Raw genomic sequence first — 17,040 nt, forward strand, 5'->3', positions numbered from 1 at the left:
CGTTGGGTCAACAACAGACGAGTTATGGGAATACCGTCTCGTTTCCACGAATCGGTTCTTTTGAACAGCTCATCCCAAAGAGCCGGTTCAGAAAACTGTTTCAGCGCTTCTTTTAAGCAACGTGATCCCTGACATCCTAAGTGTAGTTTAAAATATTCGAATAAAATCAGATGTATATAAAGGCATTCTGTAGCTTTTTATTATGCTTTTAGATTTTATTAATATGTGATTGTTCTGTTGCGACCAGTCAGATCCCGCTCACGATAACGACATATAATTTGCATTTACAATAGCCCACTACATTTCATGTGAATTTGATTTCATTTAAATGTATTTTCTCTGGTAAAAAGTTCGATTGTTTATATAGAATACCATTTATTAAAACCAACTCTGTTTCACATGTTAAAACAATCACCACAGCACGTTTTATTTGTAACATTTCTAATATTCTGCTTTTAAAGAAACCTTGCCCCATCAGTCCTTGATTTAAAAAAAATGTAAAAAAATACTACATTGGGTCACTGATTCATTCAACATTAATTCCATATACTTTAATCAAGTTAGACGCCATATTGCATTAAAAAGCGGATGAAAACGAGGCTGTGTGAGGGATAGACTTATGATAGGTCCATGCACTGTATAAAGGCACTAGATCATGTAATTCTATCCAAACTATTTTAAGTTTTGTCCAACAACAGGTAGACAAAACATAAACAAATTATTCCTATCAGTTCTGTAAAAAACATATCCTATTCAAAAGAGGACGTCAACAAAATAGTTGACCACTTGAGAAGACTTTGTGTAATGTACAGGATTTCAATGGATTACATAAAGGTAACAATTGAGACCAATGTGTGCAATAAAGGTGTGTCAGTGATTTAAATAATCTGTGACATTCTGTAATTAAACAAATAGTTCCTTTTCCCATGTCAGTCTATTTTTTACTGCCTACTTAAAAGTTTTTAAATTATTTATTGATGGAGGACTCCTGAGAGTTCCCCATCTAGAATGAACTGAGATATCTTTACCTGTCACTGCTGAGTCCTATTGTATTACTGGTGACCACTATTAACTGTTCTACGTGTCAAGAACGGAGTGGTTTAGTGCATTTAAATCGCAGTCAATCCCAAAGCATGTGCTGTTTGTTTTATGAGACATGGGAAAGTTTGCACACCTTTTATACACAATGTACATTGAATAAATAATGTTACCTTGAAGCAAATTTCTTTAATACAACACAAGATCATTGTTGTGTAACTCTGTGTTATTGACTTTTTATCATTTATATATTGGGTAAATATAATTACAGTATGTTTTCAGTATTTTCAAACTTTTCAGGGTCACATGATCCTTCAGAAACTATATGATACACTACCATTCAAAAGTTTGGGGAAAGGTTAATAATAATTATAATTATTATTATTATTTTATTCAGCAAGAACACTTTAAAAATGACCAAAAATGACAGTAATGACATTTATAATATTAGAAGGATTCTGTGACAATGAAGACTAGAGTTATGGCAGCTGGAAATTCAGCTTCACTTTCAAAGGAATGAATAATATGTTTTGAATTGTAATAATATTTCACAATATTAGCATTTTAGCCTTAGTGAGCATAAGAAAAACTTTGGTTCAGTAGTGTATCTTAATTCAGCATTCATTACTATAACAGTGCTTTAAATAAACATATTCATTTAGTATCCCATATATGCACACACAATAGTGTATTATTTTAAATGTTTGCGTGCAGTTTGTTCCATAGTTACAGATGGTAGGAAAACAACACAAATTATTCATGCCTCTGTCAGACATTACCAGAATCACATAAGCAGTCAGTAATAGGCAGCCACTGTATTTACCTAAATTGTGTAAAACAGGTGTTGAAAGTAGGTGAGTGTATAATGTCCTGATCATATCATGGCAATGGAAAAGAACACGCATGTCTGTCAGTAGAGCTAAAACTACTACCAATACAAAAGTGCCATCATTGTCTATGACTGCAGACTAGACACACCTCTGGAAAGTGTCAATAAAGATGAAACATCACCTAGCCACACCTGTAGTTGTATATAAATAATGACTAATTATGAGTCATTTGTTATAAATACACATGACAGGCATATTTTAACATGCTTAGATTAGCCGCAAATAACTGACTCTAAAATGGGACAGTAGCACTCTTACTGTAAATTAGCCCTGTGCTCTTTTAAGCTTCCAAAATTGCCAACTCAGCCCCTGAGAGGAAATTACATCATTGTTTACAGCTCTGCAGCAGATGGAGGAATGGGAGTGGCCCCTCCTTTAGCCACGGTAGCAACCAGTGTGCCACACTGATGATTCAAAACAGCAGTTAGTCACAGTCTATTTTTCTCTCCCTTAGTGTGGCCCAGTGTGTTAAAATCCCAGAGTGCTCCTGCTTTCATGACATCACTGCTTGAAAATTCCCTGTCAGCAAACATCTCAATGTAGCCATTCCTTTTTCACATTATATAAATATCATTGCATTTAAAAAACATTTTTTTTTTGTACGACATAATGTAGTAAGTGGAGTTACTATAGAACAGGGGCCCTCAAACTTTCTGGACCCTCAAATATTATAATATTAACATAGCAAGGGACTATATTTAAAAAAATACAGGTCATTTATACTAACCATTTAAAATGAGAGAAAATATATATATTATAAAGACAGAAATTATAAAAAAACATAACTGACTTTCATACTGACTTTCATACTGTCATACTGTCATAGGACTGTCATAGGACTTAACACAATAAATGATGAAACTGCATGGAAAACATTTACATTTAAGTTCACATTGTACTGTATCTTTTTTTAACCCACAGATACCCTGTCAATGTTTTATACAAGACAACAGCGTTAGAAAGCAAATTTTTCTAAATGATACCTTTTTAAATTATATAATATTTAAATATTTAATATTTATTACATTTTATAAATTATTATAATTTTTTTTTTAATTAAAACATCATTTTCCATTCTTTGACAAACCCTATTCTAGACGATGCAGATGCTGAGATATTTTGGCACCTATTGAGTAAAATAAAAGTATGTACAACCTACTGAAGATGAAACTTGATCTTGGACACTTTCTATTTGCAAATTTTGGATACAGTCCATGACCACAAACTATCTAGACTATGATGTTTTCCTCTGGGACTAATATTATCCACATTCTCCAACTCACTGCCAGCCTCTCTGCTAATGATAATCTCTGCTAACAATGCCTCTATTCAATGAAGTCTATCAGAACCAAAAGTTTCCATGCATACTTGTGCGACTTATGAATGACTTGCTGATCTCTTCTGATCTTCTGTTCAGTCAATCTTGCTTTCTTTATGTGCAATTAAGATCCTTATGGTGGCATGTTTATGGTTAAAGATTAAAGGCTACATGGCTTCCTCACTGATAATCCCAGCAGATATTAGTGCTCCCATCATTGCTGGTTGAGCTTAAACCAGTGGGTACAGGACAGTGGGGGAGGGCTGGTAGGGATTACTTTGACAAGTTATGTAAGCATGCCATCCAACTAAATGGTGAGAAAAAGGAGATGGAGATTAAAGGAGATGGTAGAAATTTCAGTAGGTTTAGGGAAGCAAGCAACTGGGGAGGAGAAATCCTGTTCCTGAGAATGCTGAGCTTTTCTGGAATGTTGATGGCATTTGAACCGCCCGCCCATGACTGAACAAAGAACGTTTTTTCTTGCTGTGCTCGACAGAAAAAGCGACAGAATGGGAACAGATGGGAAACAGAACTATTTAGATCTGGGAACCGCGCTACCAAGGCTTCCCCAGTCGAGCCCTTATTTTTTTTTTTAAACACTTTTTCACTCATGACATGACTTAACAGTGGCTAATATTTGTATGCTTAAACCTGATTACAAACGTATGCTGAAAGTAAGTACCATTTAAATAGATACAGATAAAAAGAGACCAAATGAACAAAGGGAACATATTAAAAGTTAAAAAACTCACTGCTCCTAAACAGTGAGAGCTCATATGCATAATGTCTTAAACATTCCTCTATATGCTTTCACAAAAGTCAAGACTATTTTTCCCCTGAAACATTGTAACAGCTTTCTGTTGACCAGTCAAATTTCGCGAAGGCGTGCTGCAGGATTTGCATAATGGGCTAGGTTTTAGTTTGCTCATCTTACACAACTTTAGAGAACCTGAGCCATGTGAGGTCACAAAGGAAGGACAGTCAGGGACACCCCTACTCTATCACTGCCAAAAACTAGTTTCGTAAGAATCTTTGCTGTCATTCAACTGTTTTGAAATTTATCTACACTCTAAATGGGGTAAGGAAAAGGATTATCTGGAATATATTCAAAGATGTTGGTTCAAGAGAGAGGGGAAAAAAAGTAGTGAAAGCATAGTGTGACTACCGCGTAGAAAAGACTAGTGCATTTGTATGGGCTCAGACCTAAAAAACACTGCGATGTCGCCCCCTACTGTCAGTTCAATTCTATACAATTCAAATGGATTTCTATAGCGCTTTTCACGTTTCAAAGCAGCTTCATAAAAAGTGTATGCTTCAGTGGTACAATCAGGAAGTAATGTGTTATCGGATAAAGGTGAGTGTGTCAAAGTAATGTCCATATGGCAATAGCATACAGCTGTAAGGTACAGTTGGTTAGCTAAAACCAGAACAACTATCTGTCACTGGGCTCAGAAAAATTAAAAACAAAAAAAACAAATTTGCATACTTTTGCTTCTGAAGTAAATGTATCTTGATTTATGGATGTTTAGATATTTGTACTAGAAAAGCAAACAAACACAGAGGAAGATATTTACTTTTAACAATGTTTGCAACATTTAATGCCATGACTTTCTGCTCTGATTTAAGATTTAAGACCACAAGAATTTGTGAAAAGGCAAATTAATGACCTTTTAATGACTGCAGAAACCATAGTTCATTCTAACTGTGTTTGATGTGTCAAAATGAGACCAAAAAACAAGCACAGACCACAGAAGTCCTGATAAACACATAATTGGCCTTTATTAACGCTGCCTTCCAGAAAAAGCAAAAGGTTTTCAGCAGCCATACTGTGAGATACCCACAGTGCCTGCAGAGTCTGTGACGCTTCCGTGGGTTTAACGCCTATGCATTTTCATTCCCAAAATTGAATACCAATTCACAATGTCCAACGCTACACATATTTCAGAGACAGGGAAAGGCTGATGCATTAACAATAACAGTGAAAATTCACTTTAGTGCCAATAAGATGCTTTAACAGAAAACAATGAATTTCAACTATGCATTGCAATTTGCTCATGTGCTCCATTACATGAGTTTGGTATGGGCTAGCAATCCCACAGCACCCTCTGATGGTCGTAACTGGGACAAAGGTTTACATCAATGGCGGCTCTCATTTCCTGTTTGCTATTAAAAGATGGTGACTTTCACAACAGTCTTGGGTGATAAGGGGGTCTCCAGGGATTCCTAGAAACAGCATACCATTTTGTCACCATCACCAAAGTTAACGGGAACTAAAATTAGTGAACAGGAAATGAGCAATTTTCTCCTGCAAGCAGATGATAGGGCACTTCAGTAGGGCACTTTGAGTGACTGGAAACTAGTACTCGTTTGGCTCAAAAATGTCAATATTTACAAAAACAGAAAAAAGCACAATCATATCAAAAACTGCAAATCAAAATTGTCCTTCAGCAGTAATTAAAACAAAGTCAGTTCAGAACAACTGTGTAGCTGGAACACCTTTAAGAATAAAGATTTCTGAATGGATAACTTACAGGAAAGGAAGATTATCCTTCACAAATATTTACATAAAATATATGCCATTTGGACTGTACATTCTTGTATATTTAAAGCGCTTAAACAATTTATAACTTAGATTTTTGTGCTTGCAGTCGATCGGAGGGCTCCGGCTATCATGATGTAAATTAGCTGACGGACCAAATAAATGCTTGAACAAAGTCCCTTGAACAAACAAAAGCTCGTAGCAGCGCTTTTCAATCATGGTATTCTTTAATAATACAAAAAATCCTGTGACCTCCATGCACAAGAGACTGGAAACTGCAGTTTTGGGTGTAAAAGTTTGTCAGCCCAGCAAAAGGCCAGACAGAGCATTCAGGTCCCTCATATATGGGTTGTCACTGAGGATACGGTCGATACGCTGCTTTTGGTCAGGAAAGATGTCGTACAACTTCCTTTTGAGCTCTGTGGTTTCTAAGGGTGACCGCTGTGGAGGTGGAGAAGGGGATGGTCGAGGAAGGTGCCAGTCTGAAGGTGCGGAGTGTGGCCAGTGGGTAGGGGAAGAGGGATGTGCTGTGGACTGCGCTGCCGAGGCGTATACTAATGGGGTTGCCCGAATGTCTGTCCTCGGTGGGGCCATTATGGGACTACCTCTGTGAGAAGACAGAAAAGTCATAAGGGGACAGCTTTCTACTGCTTGGAGTAACAGATGAGACTAGAAATGTGTGATACCCACTGCTGGGTATTTTTTTTAAGCAAAAATGTGTAATTTTGAACTCACCGACGGTCTTTAAATAGAAACTCGTCTAGGTGAGGTCCATTCTTTCCAAGTGGGTCATCTGGGATCATAAAGTGGTCTTCTACAAAGGTGAACTGTAAGAGTCTAAAATCCATAAAAAGAGCTCTGAATCTGAACAAATGTTAACTGAGCACAAAACACTACCACCCAAAAAAACTACCGTTTAAATATTTGGTGTCAGTAATTATTTTTTGTTTTTTTTTGTTTTACTATACTATATAAATAACTGTTTTCAATTTGAATAAGTAATTTATTCCTGTGATTTCAAAGCTGTGATCCTTCAGAAATCATCCTAATATTCTGATTACTCTATTTGATGAATAGAGAACAGCGTTCATCTAAAACAGAAATCTTTTGTAACAATATAAATCTTTATCATCACTTTTTTTTTTTAATCAAATTAAAGCATACTTGCTAAATAAAAGTATTAATTTCTATAATCCCCCCCATGCTTTTGAATGGTATAGTGTATAATGTTACAAAAGCTTTTTATTTCAGATAAATGCTGATCTTTGGATTTTTCTATTCATCAAAGAATCCTGAAAAAAATCTCAAAGTACTCAACTGCTTTAAATATTGATAATAATTATAAAAATGTTTCTTGAACAGCAAATCAGCATATTAGAATGATTTGGGTTAATGTGAAAATGAAGACTTGAGTAATGATGCTGAAAATTTAGCTTTGATGACTGAAATAAATTACATTTTAAAATATATTCAAATAGAAAGCAGTTATTTTAAGTAGTAAAAATAATTCACAATATTCCTGTTTTTGCTATATTTTGGATTAAATAAATGCATTCTGCTTGGTGAGCAGAAGACAATTAAACAAAAAAAAAACATTAAAAATCTTACTGTTCAAAACCGTTTGAGTGGTAGTGTAGTATATATACTTTTGTAAAAAAAATTTTTTTTAAATGTCTTCACTGTCAGTTCAGATAAGTTTAATATGTCCCTGCTAAATAAAAGTAATAATTTCTTTCTTACTGACCCCAAACTTAGGAATGGTAGTGTCTTATTAAGATTAGAAAAAAGTTATTGCTGGTCTTCTGGACATCTTGTTCTTCTTACCTCTCCTGAATAATCCTTCTCCACGCTTCTGACTGGTTCACAAAGTCCCTCAGGTTGTCATTGGTGACAATGACCCCTCCTGTCTTCTCAGCCAGATGAAGCAGGAACCTGTGAAGAAGGTCAAAGATCAAGCAGGGCATAGACAAAAACCTAGGGCACGTATAAAACATGGTGCAGATTTCATCCTCAACGTTCTCAGATTTTGTAATTCTACCCATTTGCTCTTGAAATAACCGTAACACACAAAACCTGTTTTTATTATGCATGACCTCATCTGCATATAATTTCCATATTCATATCGGCATCCAGATAGGAAAAAAGACAACACACACTGTAAATATATGTCTGTGCCGATACAAAAGACAATATGCATTGCGCATATTTTTACATCAAATGTATTTTTTGTAAACTGATGTGTGCATGGGAAATGGCACTTTTCGATGTCCCATCTCTATTTTGTGTGTAGACATCTTTTATACACATTTTACGTACATTTGTGTGATTTCCAGAAACATTCTCGAAAATCAATACACAAATGAATCTAAGGAACAGACAGAAAAAAAATTCTAGATCCAGCTGAATCTCGTACCTGTCATCATGGGAGGAAATTCTCTGTCCACACACTTCTCTAGACGGGGTGAAAGATAGCAGTCGCAGGTTTTCCAGTTGATTCAGAAAGTGTTGTTCTGTAACAATAGATCACATTTTGACTCCAAATCCATATTGCTGTTCTAACGACAGAAGGAAACTGAGCTCCTACCAGTGATGTTGGGGTCCTTTTTCTGTCTCCACTGAGGAACAAAGACAGTGATTTCTCTGTGCCCTCTGCGCCAGAAAGCCTCTACAGCGATGGCGATCCCACGACAGGAAAATATTCGATGGAGTCCATGCCTAGTGACAGCAAATAGGGAGGTCAAAGGTCATAACCAGTTTAGAACAGCATACTATCAAACTACTTACACAATTTTAGCAGTATCTAGACATACATTGTGCACTGTATGACCAATTTCTGTGCACAAGAAAGGCTTGGAGCACCTACTGCTTTTGTCAACGTGTAGTGCACTGAGTGGGATACTGTAGCCCACAATGCAACACAATGTTTCCACTTCACTTTCCACTTGTGGATGTGCAGCCATAAATAAACCACTAGTTGTTTTTAATCTCATTCTAGACTCATATTTGACAGAACTGGAATAAGAATTCTACATTACTAAGATGATAAATGGATGCCAGTTTAAAATTAAATGTAGTGAGGTAATTTGGAAATAGTGTAACTGCTGTTTTTTAAACATTTATCAATGCATTCTGTTTTCACAATTTTTAAATACTAGGCAGTATCATAGACTGTATAAAAACATGATGTCAACCGTCATTTTCTGAAGAGCGTTTTTGAAGCTCAAAGTAGGCGGAGCCGGGCGTCTTGGCAGCGTGTCACCTCGCAACACTCCCGGATCATTAAAAATGGGCAAAAAGACGGGAGCTGGTTGGTAAAGCCACAAAGCGGCAATCCACCTGTCACTCAAGTTGCCACGCCCTTAATAATGCAGAACTTTAAGGCTTTATAAAATTTAAACGGTTGAGTTATAAAAAAAATCACCTCCCTCACACTTGTCATGAAGGGCAAAATTAGCCATATAGACCAAAATCATTTTTTGTACCAGGCTGTAAACATGTATTGCTGTAAAGTTGGGCATTTTAACATTGGGAGTCTATGGGATTGACTCCCTTTTGGAGACAGGCTCTAGCGGCCAGTCGATGAATTGCAGTTTTAGTCATTTTCTTGTTGGCTTCACGAGAGAGAGCTGGAGGTTGCCGCTTGGGCAGTATACAATACATTTCTTTATACAGTAAAAGGTATAAGAGGTGTAATACATTCACATTCAAACATACTAAATTCACCTAGAGGGCTGGTTAAATAACTAAAGACAAAAGTTCCCTACTGATTATCAATTTGCTCAATCAGGAAACAGCTCTGCATTCAATTTCACAATGCATCTGATACCACTGATAGAGAGATAAGTACATATGCAAATGCATTTGAGAACAGTGGTTAGCAATATACTTCCTTTTACCTCGGCAAATCTCGATTGAGATGCAACTGACGCAAAAGGGTGCAAAAATAGACGCACATCTCCATCCATTCAGAATGCTTAGACAAAATGACACATGCATACAGATGTGCAGCCGTCAACACACACCCAAACTGAGACACACAAACTGAACCACAGAGGGGTCACGGGGAAGTTCCCTCTAAGAGAGAAAGTTATTTTAAACAGGAAGTGTTACTAAATCAACGACCGCTGACGTAAAAAGTCTGATAACTTTCCCAGTCTGGAAATGTAAATTGCTAAATATGCAAAAAAACCTTTCATTTCTCCCTTGTATTTCTGACAAAAAACACCAAATAAAAACCCATGTGGTTTACCTCTTAACTCATCCATATGAAGATCTTATCCAGTGACTGTAGACTCTGACCTGATTATCTTGCACTGACAGGACAGGTAAGAGACTTCAAGAATTGAGCTGTAAAGGTAGTCCTTTGTCCGAAATGACTGTTGACTGTCAGTACAGACTGACCATGTGACTACACTGGGGACAATCTTCATTGCACTGTGTGCAACACTGGATGCGCCAATGTAAATGATCATATCCATTTGTTCTATTGTCAGAAGTAGCACAAGTGCGTGCATTAAATCGGTGTGAGGAACCTTTCTTTTCAAAACAATACTACTTGAGAAAAGTGAAATGAGAAATGAAACTGTAACAACATCCTGGATACGTGCCAGGCCAAAGCAACATCATTACAGCAGGATCAGGAACTGTACATACGCTGCACCAGTTTCAGTCCATGACCTCTGACCTCTCCTTCACATTGACTTCTTCAACTGCAAGATATTGACATCCTTCCTATCAGCTGTGGCAGCGGTTCTTGGTAACTTCATATTTGGGCTGCTATGGCAACAAGAATTTACCTGAGGATTCAGATCTCAAATATCACGCAAGCATACAAATCAGCCATGAGAAACCCTGTGTGAGCTGTTGCCTTCAAGACTGGCTGAACATGTGATAGACTGACTGTTCAGTGCTCTGCATGGATAATTTAGTATAATTAGTTGAGGTATGAGCATTCTGCAACAGTCCTTAACTTTCCAAATGACTTTGTTTTCTTGAGTAGCTGAGGACAACCTTCGCATTACACATACCCCTTTAGTTTCTTGCTATCATTTGAGTGGGAGCATTCTTAAAAACTCAAGAATACACTATGTTTCAGGTCTTTCTAGTATATGCCCACGTATTTTGTTGAGGTAATGTTCTTATGGTATAAAAAAAAAATCCCACCTGACACCTTATCCCACGATATATACCTTTTCCTCCTCAATTAGACTTCACTAGTAGGGTCTAAAAAGATATTCTTCTCTTCAACCCTGTATAACACCTCAGTTTCCATACTAGTACTTCTAAGAAGTGCAGTCACCTCCGGTAAGCCATTTAAAGGGCAAAATAGGGGGCTGACAAGGGGAGAGACCCACAAAAGAGGTTGCCTTTTACGTGGGAGGGAGAGCGGAAGGGGGGGTGTGGGTGAGAAAGACAGATTCTGTTATGAAGAAAGGAAAAAGGGGGTTGCACCTGGTTTTAGGTTTTCAAACACAAACACTTACATACTACAGTTCATATACACACACAGAGCTTACTGGAAGTGACTTACTTTAACCTTTATGGGCATTAACAGAGTCAACACCACCAACATTTTCACACTCCCTCAAACTGTCTCCAAAAAAAGCATCAATCACACCTGTCCTTTACAATGGTTTCACAGTACAAGCATTATTCAAATGCTGAACTCCAAATACTGAATGCATAGATCATTTGCTAATCATCATGATTTTCATTCTCCCAAACGACACGAAGAGAAATTTTGAAGAATGTTCAAAATGTTCAAACAAGGAAGGCAGCAGTGACAAGGATCTGTCAAGCCCCCTTCAAGTCTTCAACCTACATGATCGACTGTGTGAGGAAAGGGCTGAAAATTTGTTGATACTGACAGAAAATTCAGTCTGTTCTTCACACAAAACTTTTGTGCTTTCAAATTATGTTCAACAAGCTATATTTATAGTGCTTTTTGGTAACTTTGGGAGTTTCACAGTAACTTGGGCTGTCAACCAAATAAACTAAAATGTTTCTGGAATCTAGAAATGGCTGGAATCTAGAAAGCTGGGTGGCTGATGCCCATTTTAAATGCCATTATATATAATAAAATTAAATGATAATAAATTAGTTTTATTTTACACAACAAAAAGAAATATTGACTATTCATTGACAAATCTGCCATTACAATTTGGAACTGACAGAGTGGGGAGACTTTTGAAATTTTAAATTTGGTTTTTGTGTAAATGGTTATTGCAAGTTAATGTCAAATAAATAAAATCACCAAAAATGATGAGGATGAGTAAAGGATGGATACACTACACAACTAAAATCTGAATAGATTTTAAAACACCAGGCATCATACACTTGCTGACTTTGGATATGTTTACCAAGAAAAACTGGGGCATCATTAACTAAATGGTTGAGTCTAAACTACTTTCAGCAATGACCCTCCAATTGTTCTGAACAAAGCAAACTAAAATATTAAACATCTGGTATTCGCAAACTGGATGGAATCATAGTCTAAAGCTAAAAAAAAAGTCCCACTGTACACTATGCAAATTTCTGTGAAATCTGTCAACTCCAACTGCTCAGAATCTGCAGACTGCCTATGACTTTCAGTGACTAACACCAACTAATTTTTTCTGCAAATTGGAACAAAAATCTGGGCAAAAGTTTTGCAGTTTATTCGAGCTTTAAAACGCACACCAAATTTAACCCTAACCCTAACCTTACCCTAACCCTAGCCCTAACATGAAATGTCACTGCCCCCCAAAATTATACAATCTGATGGAGACTTACGCCATTGCCACATTGCTCCCATCGATGATGATGTGGCACAGATCAGGGCAGCCCTGTTCATTTTGTAGGACTAGTTGGTAGGGGGTTCTCAGGGACTGCTGGAAACGAGAAATGCCGGTGAGGGGTGCTGGTTTAGAGGTGCTATGTGTCTCAGAGCGAGGTAAAGGTGCCCTTCCAGGGAGCGTCTGGTAAGAGCATCCTGGTCGTGTGTCGGTGCTCCGGAGAGGAGGGCCTTGAGAGGAGCTGCGGAGATTGGTCACACTCTCCATCCGCACTGGAACCATTGTTTGAGAGCTACCACGGGGCAAGTAGTCAAATCGGGACTCTGACTTCAAATCAAGTACAGCCATTTGGGGCTTCCTCTCTATCTCTGTGAAGTCGTTATCATCGTCATCAATGATGATCACTTCACCCAAGTCATTCTGTGCACCATTGCTTCTTTTAAGAGTGGTAGAAGCTAGTGGCACACTGCTTGTCTGGTTCTTCTGACCTATGCCGTTAGTGCTAGGAGGTCTAATGTTTTCTTTGCACTTGATCTCTGCGAGAGCTCTCATCTGTGCCCGTTCCTTCTCTTTGAGCCTGACGCAGGTAGAGGTGGACGAGGCATTTGCACAGGGGGACGGGTCGGGCGTGCGAGAAGTGCGCTGTGCTCCCTGGCTCTTCTGAGTCTCTTCCACAATTCGTTCCAGAAGTAAAAACGTGTCCTCTGTCTGCCCCGTCTCACGCACCACCCGCTCTACCACCTCCTGCTGGTAGCCCATGGTTCGGAAGAAGTTAACAAGACAGCGTAAGTTAGTCTCGGGACTCACTGCCTCACTTTCATTTGTCGATTCACTAGCTGCTAGCGTCCCTTTCGCAGACGTAACTGTCCAAGTTTGGCTTGGCTCTCGCTGTCGCTCTTCCAACTGCTCCTCTTCTCTCCTCTCTAATGAGTATTGCCTCTTAGTGTCCCTCTGCTCGCTTTCTGAGGACCGACGCTTGTTGCAAGGCCGACCATTCAGACCGGGCATAACATCAGGAGTGGTCGCAGGACATGCGGTTTTATCCTCAAAAGTGGTGTCCAGGATACGTTTGGAGAGGTCTGTTACGGGTGTGCTAGTCTGGGAGCGGTCCTGCTCAAGGTCTATGATAGCTATAGGCTGTGTGGGGCTTTGGGCCAAGCCCAAAAGTTCCTCTTTGAGGGCACTGGGTAGCAAAAGCAACTCCATGGCATATTTATCAGCCCGGTCCTCCACAAAATTCTTAAAGGTGCGCTTAACCAAGGGTTCTCTGTCAGCCGGCAAGCTTCGCTTCTCCTGAAAGAGGGCGACAAACTGTTGAACACGACTTTGAGCCATGACGACGGCCTCCGCGCACCCGCTCAACCTCAGACGACCCGGCTCCAGTACTTGGACCTCTGCACTTGTGTCTCTAAGCAGCCGGTCTAAAAAGAGCCCACGGGCACCAGCAAAAATGCAGTGCATATCCACCGGGTACCATTCTTCCTTCTGAAGCTCTGGGTCACACAGGCCTTTCACATACTCCTGCAAAACAATCACAGCAAGACTGGATTACAACACATACATTGTGAAAGATAGAAAATTTCACTTCTAGAAAGAGTAGGGAAACATGATAACACAAGCATACCACTCTAGAATAATTCTTCTCGGAAGAAAAACAAGTCAAACTGATTTCATTATTTTAAAATAGAATACACATATGATTTGCCTTGAGGGACCAAATGACCAAGAGCTACATCATCTTTCTACGGAGATTCCACATGCCCATTATCATATCGATGAAAGTGTGAATACATACCCAAGTAAGCAAGCATGACACCGCACAGAAATGTAGACACACAGAGCTACTATGTTTTACATCATGCAATGTTCCAAAACTGAGTATAAGATAAAGTATTATATTAATATTATAGAAGTATTAGATTCTTAAGTATCATTAATTGATAATTAATTGATAAATAGTACATATACAGTATACAGCACATTTTAAATAGTATATATATTTTATTATATATTTAAATATATATAATTTCAAATAGTAATCACTATTTTCATCAGAATAACTTTATTTTCCCAAATTGTCCAGCCCTAAAAGTATTAAATTTAAAAAAATAACAATAATATGCTTAAAAAAAATGTGGATGACTGGGCTTCTTTGGAGTTTCTTTAACTTAAAAGACATGATATTGGCATGACTGAGTGGCTTTGAGTGAGTGGGTAAGCCTACTAGTTTGAAAGAAACAACAACACAGGAACCCCTTGGGGAGGACCATTCTACGACATTTTTGCTGAACTTTTTATTTCTTTGATCTGAGCGAGCAAGTTACGGTAAAAGAAATACTCATATTCAGTACCAGTAATGACACCAGGTTAAAAGCCACTACTCTGAGTAGTAACTAAAACCGAAAGTGAAATACACTGGGGGCCTCCCGTCTTCTCCTGACTAAGCAATCAGATCTCTGTCAAAGACTCATGAGAAAATTCATGACACAGTTTGGATGAAAAGCAGATACCAGCTCCTATCTGTTATTTTAATTCAAACGGCAAAAGATATTCAAAAGTCACTGAGATGTGGAGACAAGAGATTTTCGCCTGTCAATGTGATTTCACAGAAAATTCCTTGACAATTTAGTTTTGTGGTTATAAAATTTATACCTGTGAAAAAGTATTAGAAATATTCAAAATATTTTGACAAAGAGGAAGTGCACGTGGTGGCGAAATACATCCACTGAGTGGTTTCCGTTTTATGGCTTAACAATAAGGATATTCCAGGTTTACTGGCACTGATGGTTATAATTTCCTTATTGGATCTGAGTAGAATTGCAAACAATGGCATGTCAGAACTAGGCGATGACGCCACAAGTGTTTAGTGAAAAACCACGCTGTTTGTTGCTGTCTTAGTAACTAATTTTTTCGCCACCACTTTAACGGGAAACTATGTCTATGTCAAAATGTACAGTATTGGATCATCTATAACTGTGTGTGAAAGCTTACTAATGCGTTTCTGTCTGCTGAGACATTATGAAATCCACCGAAACACAATCCTTTTGCACTAGCTGTAATGGATCTGTGTGGTTTGGCAACAGTTATTCCCAAATGACATAATAAGCAGAATTGTGATAGGTTACTCAAGCAATATCACTTACAGTTGGGCTGTTGTACTGAGTATCAGCACAGCTGGGATTTGGCCAATGTGATTCACAAGTGTGAATCACAGCCATGCTGATGCTCAATACTACATTATGATTGTAAGTGTGATATTACTTTTCTACTATAAACAAGCAAATAATATCAATTACCTTATGTATCTTTCAAAAACTGGCCAAATTGTAGCTGTTCATCTTCTAGACCCAAAGCATCATATTTTGTGTATCACCAAAGAAAGGTAAAGATTTAAAACTGGTCTGGATCAGCATATGTGAGTGGAGCAAAGTGACAGAGTTTCAAAGTGCTCTGTAATCTCCAGACTTCCACTCCACACCGATTTCTCAATTTCTTTAAAACAAACTTGACCAGAACAAACAAAAAACTTCAAAAAGTACAGTATTCGATCTGAAAATGAGTATGTTACATATCAGTCCTTTTTGAAGTTGTTTGACAATGAACGTTATCTCAGTAGGCGAAATAAAAGATTGATCAAATCGTTTTTGCGAAGACAGCGAGACACAAACGTGTCTACAGCTTACCACAGGCCTTTGTTTAAATGTCAAATAAAGACAAACATGTTGTTCATTCTGACATCAGCTTCCTCCAGCTATTACGTTGCAACTTCAGTTACGTTAAGTTCGTCAGTTTTCCTTCTGACAGTCAAAAAACAAGCAACAACATTGTTTAAGATAAATGTTTTTGTTTTTTACTTTCATTTACCTTCGCTTTAGACACGTTCTCCTTTTTTCCTTTCAGCTGGAGCCAGATCTGTCTGGAAGCCTTACTTCCGTGGGCTCCTGTGTGATCCAAGAGCCCAATAATGGTGAATGTCACTTGGAAAACCTGTTCGACCTTCGGTTTGCTGCATCTGAGCTCTGTCTGCTTGTCCTCGTGTACCGTGAACTCGTCTACGGTGAGCGGCTCGGACTGCGTTCTGCTGGCGGTCGGGGACTGCCTGCCTCCCGGCGGCTCTGTGCAGGTTGCCTCGGTGATTCGCTTCATCTCGAGGAGGGGCCGCGTTGTTGACATTTTATTTTTAGCTAAATCAATCTATGTAGATCACGGCGACTTCACTTTCAGAAACACCCCTTGTAAAATGAATCGTTTACCCCCTTCATGTTCGCTTCCCACCCGCTGACTCCTGACGTTAGTCAACAGCGCTGTAGTATCTGTGTTTTGACGTTACTCTCGTTTAGCCTGCTAGCCTACATCTCAAGCCGTCGCACCCGGAAAACCCCGCGCACGTCATCAACAGACGACGACGTTTGCTGAGATGTCATCGCTTTGATTACAGATAAGAGTCTGTTGCACGGGGCAACCATTGTTTACGCCAACGTA

General features: G+C 38.5%; 1 protein-coding gene across 1 annotated transcript; it reads right to left on the reverse strand.

The window, feature by feature from the left end:
• Positions 1-5,000: 5,000 nt before the first annotated feature.
• n4bp1 (nedd4 binding protein 1) lies at positions 5,001-16,965 on the reverse strand. The gene is made up of 7 exons (XM_019096181.2): positions 16,423-16,965; positions 12,557-14,079; positions 8,370-8,500; positions 8,199-8,295; positions 7,610-7,717; positions 6,521-6,622; positions 5,001-6,392 (listed from the first exon to the last, which is right to left on the reverse strand). Exons 1-7 carry the CDS (start codon positions 16,729-16,731, stop codon positions 6,086-6,088), a joined length of 2,577 nt encoding a protein of 858 aa, XP_018951726.1. The 5' UTR covers positions 16,732-16,965; the 3' UTR covers positions 5,001-6,085.
• Between the last annotated feature and the right edge of the window lie 75 nt (positions 16,966-17,040).

Source organism: Cyprinus carpio, chromosome B18 (assembly GCF_018340385.1).
Source record: "Cyprinus carpio isolate SPL01 chromosome B18, ASM1834038v1, whole genome shotgun sequence".
Lineage (NCBI taxonomy): Eukaryota > Metazoa > Chordata > Actinopteri > Cypriniformes > Cyprinidae > Cyprinus > Cyprinus carpio.

Coding starts and splice junctions, on each gene's coding strand:
- n4bp1 (XM_019096181.2), bottom strand. CDS start 16,731: ATGTCAACAACGCGGCCCCTCCTCGAGATGAAGCGAATCACCGAGGCA. Junction 8,501..12,556: donor GGGAGCAATGTGGCAATGGC/GTAAGTCTCCAT, acceptor TGCTGTCACTAG/GCATGGACTCCATCGAATAT. Junction 8,296..8,369: donor AAAGGACCCCAACATCACTG/GTAGGAGCTCAG, acceptor CTATTGTTACAG/AACAACACTTTCTGAATCAA.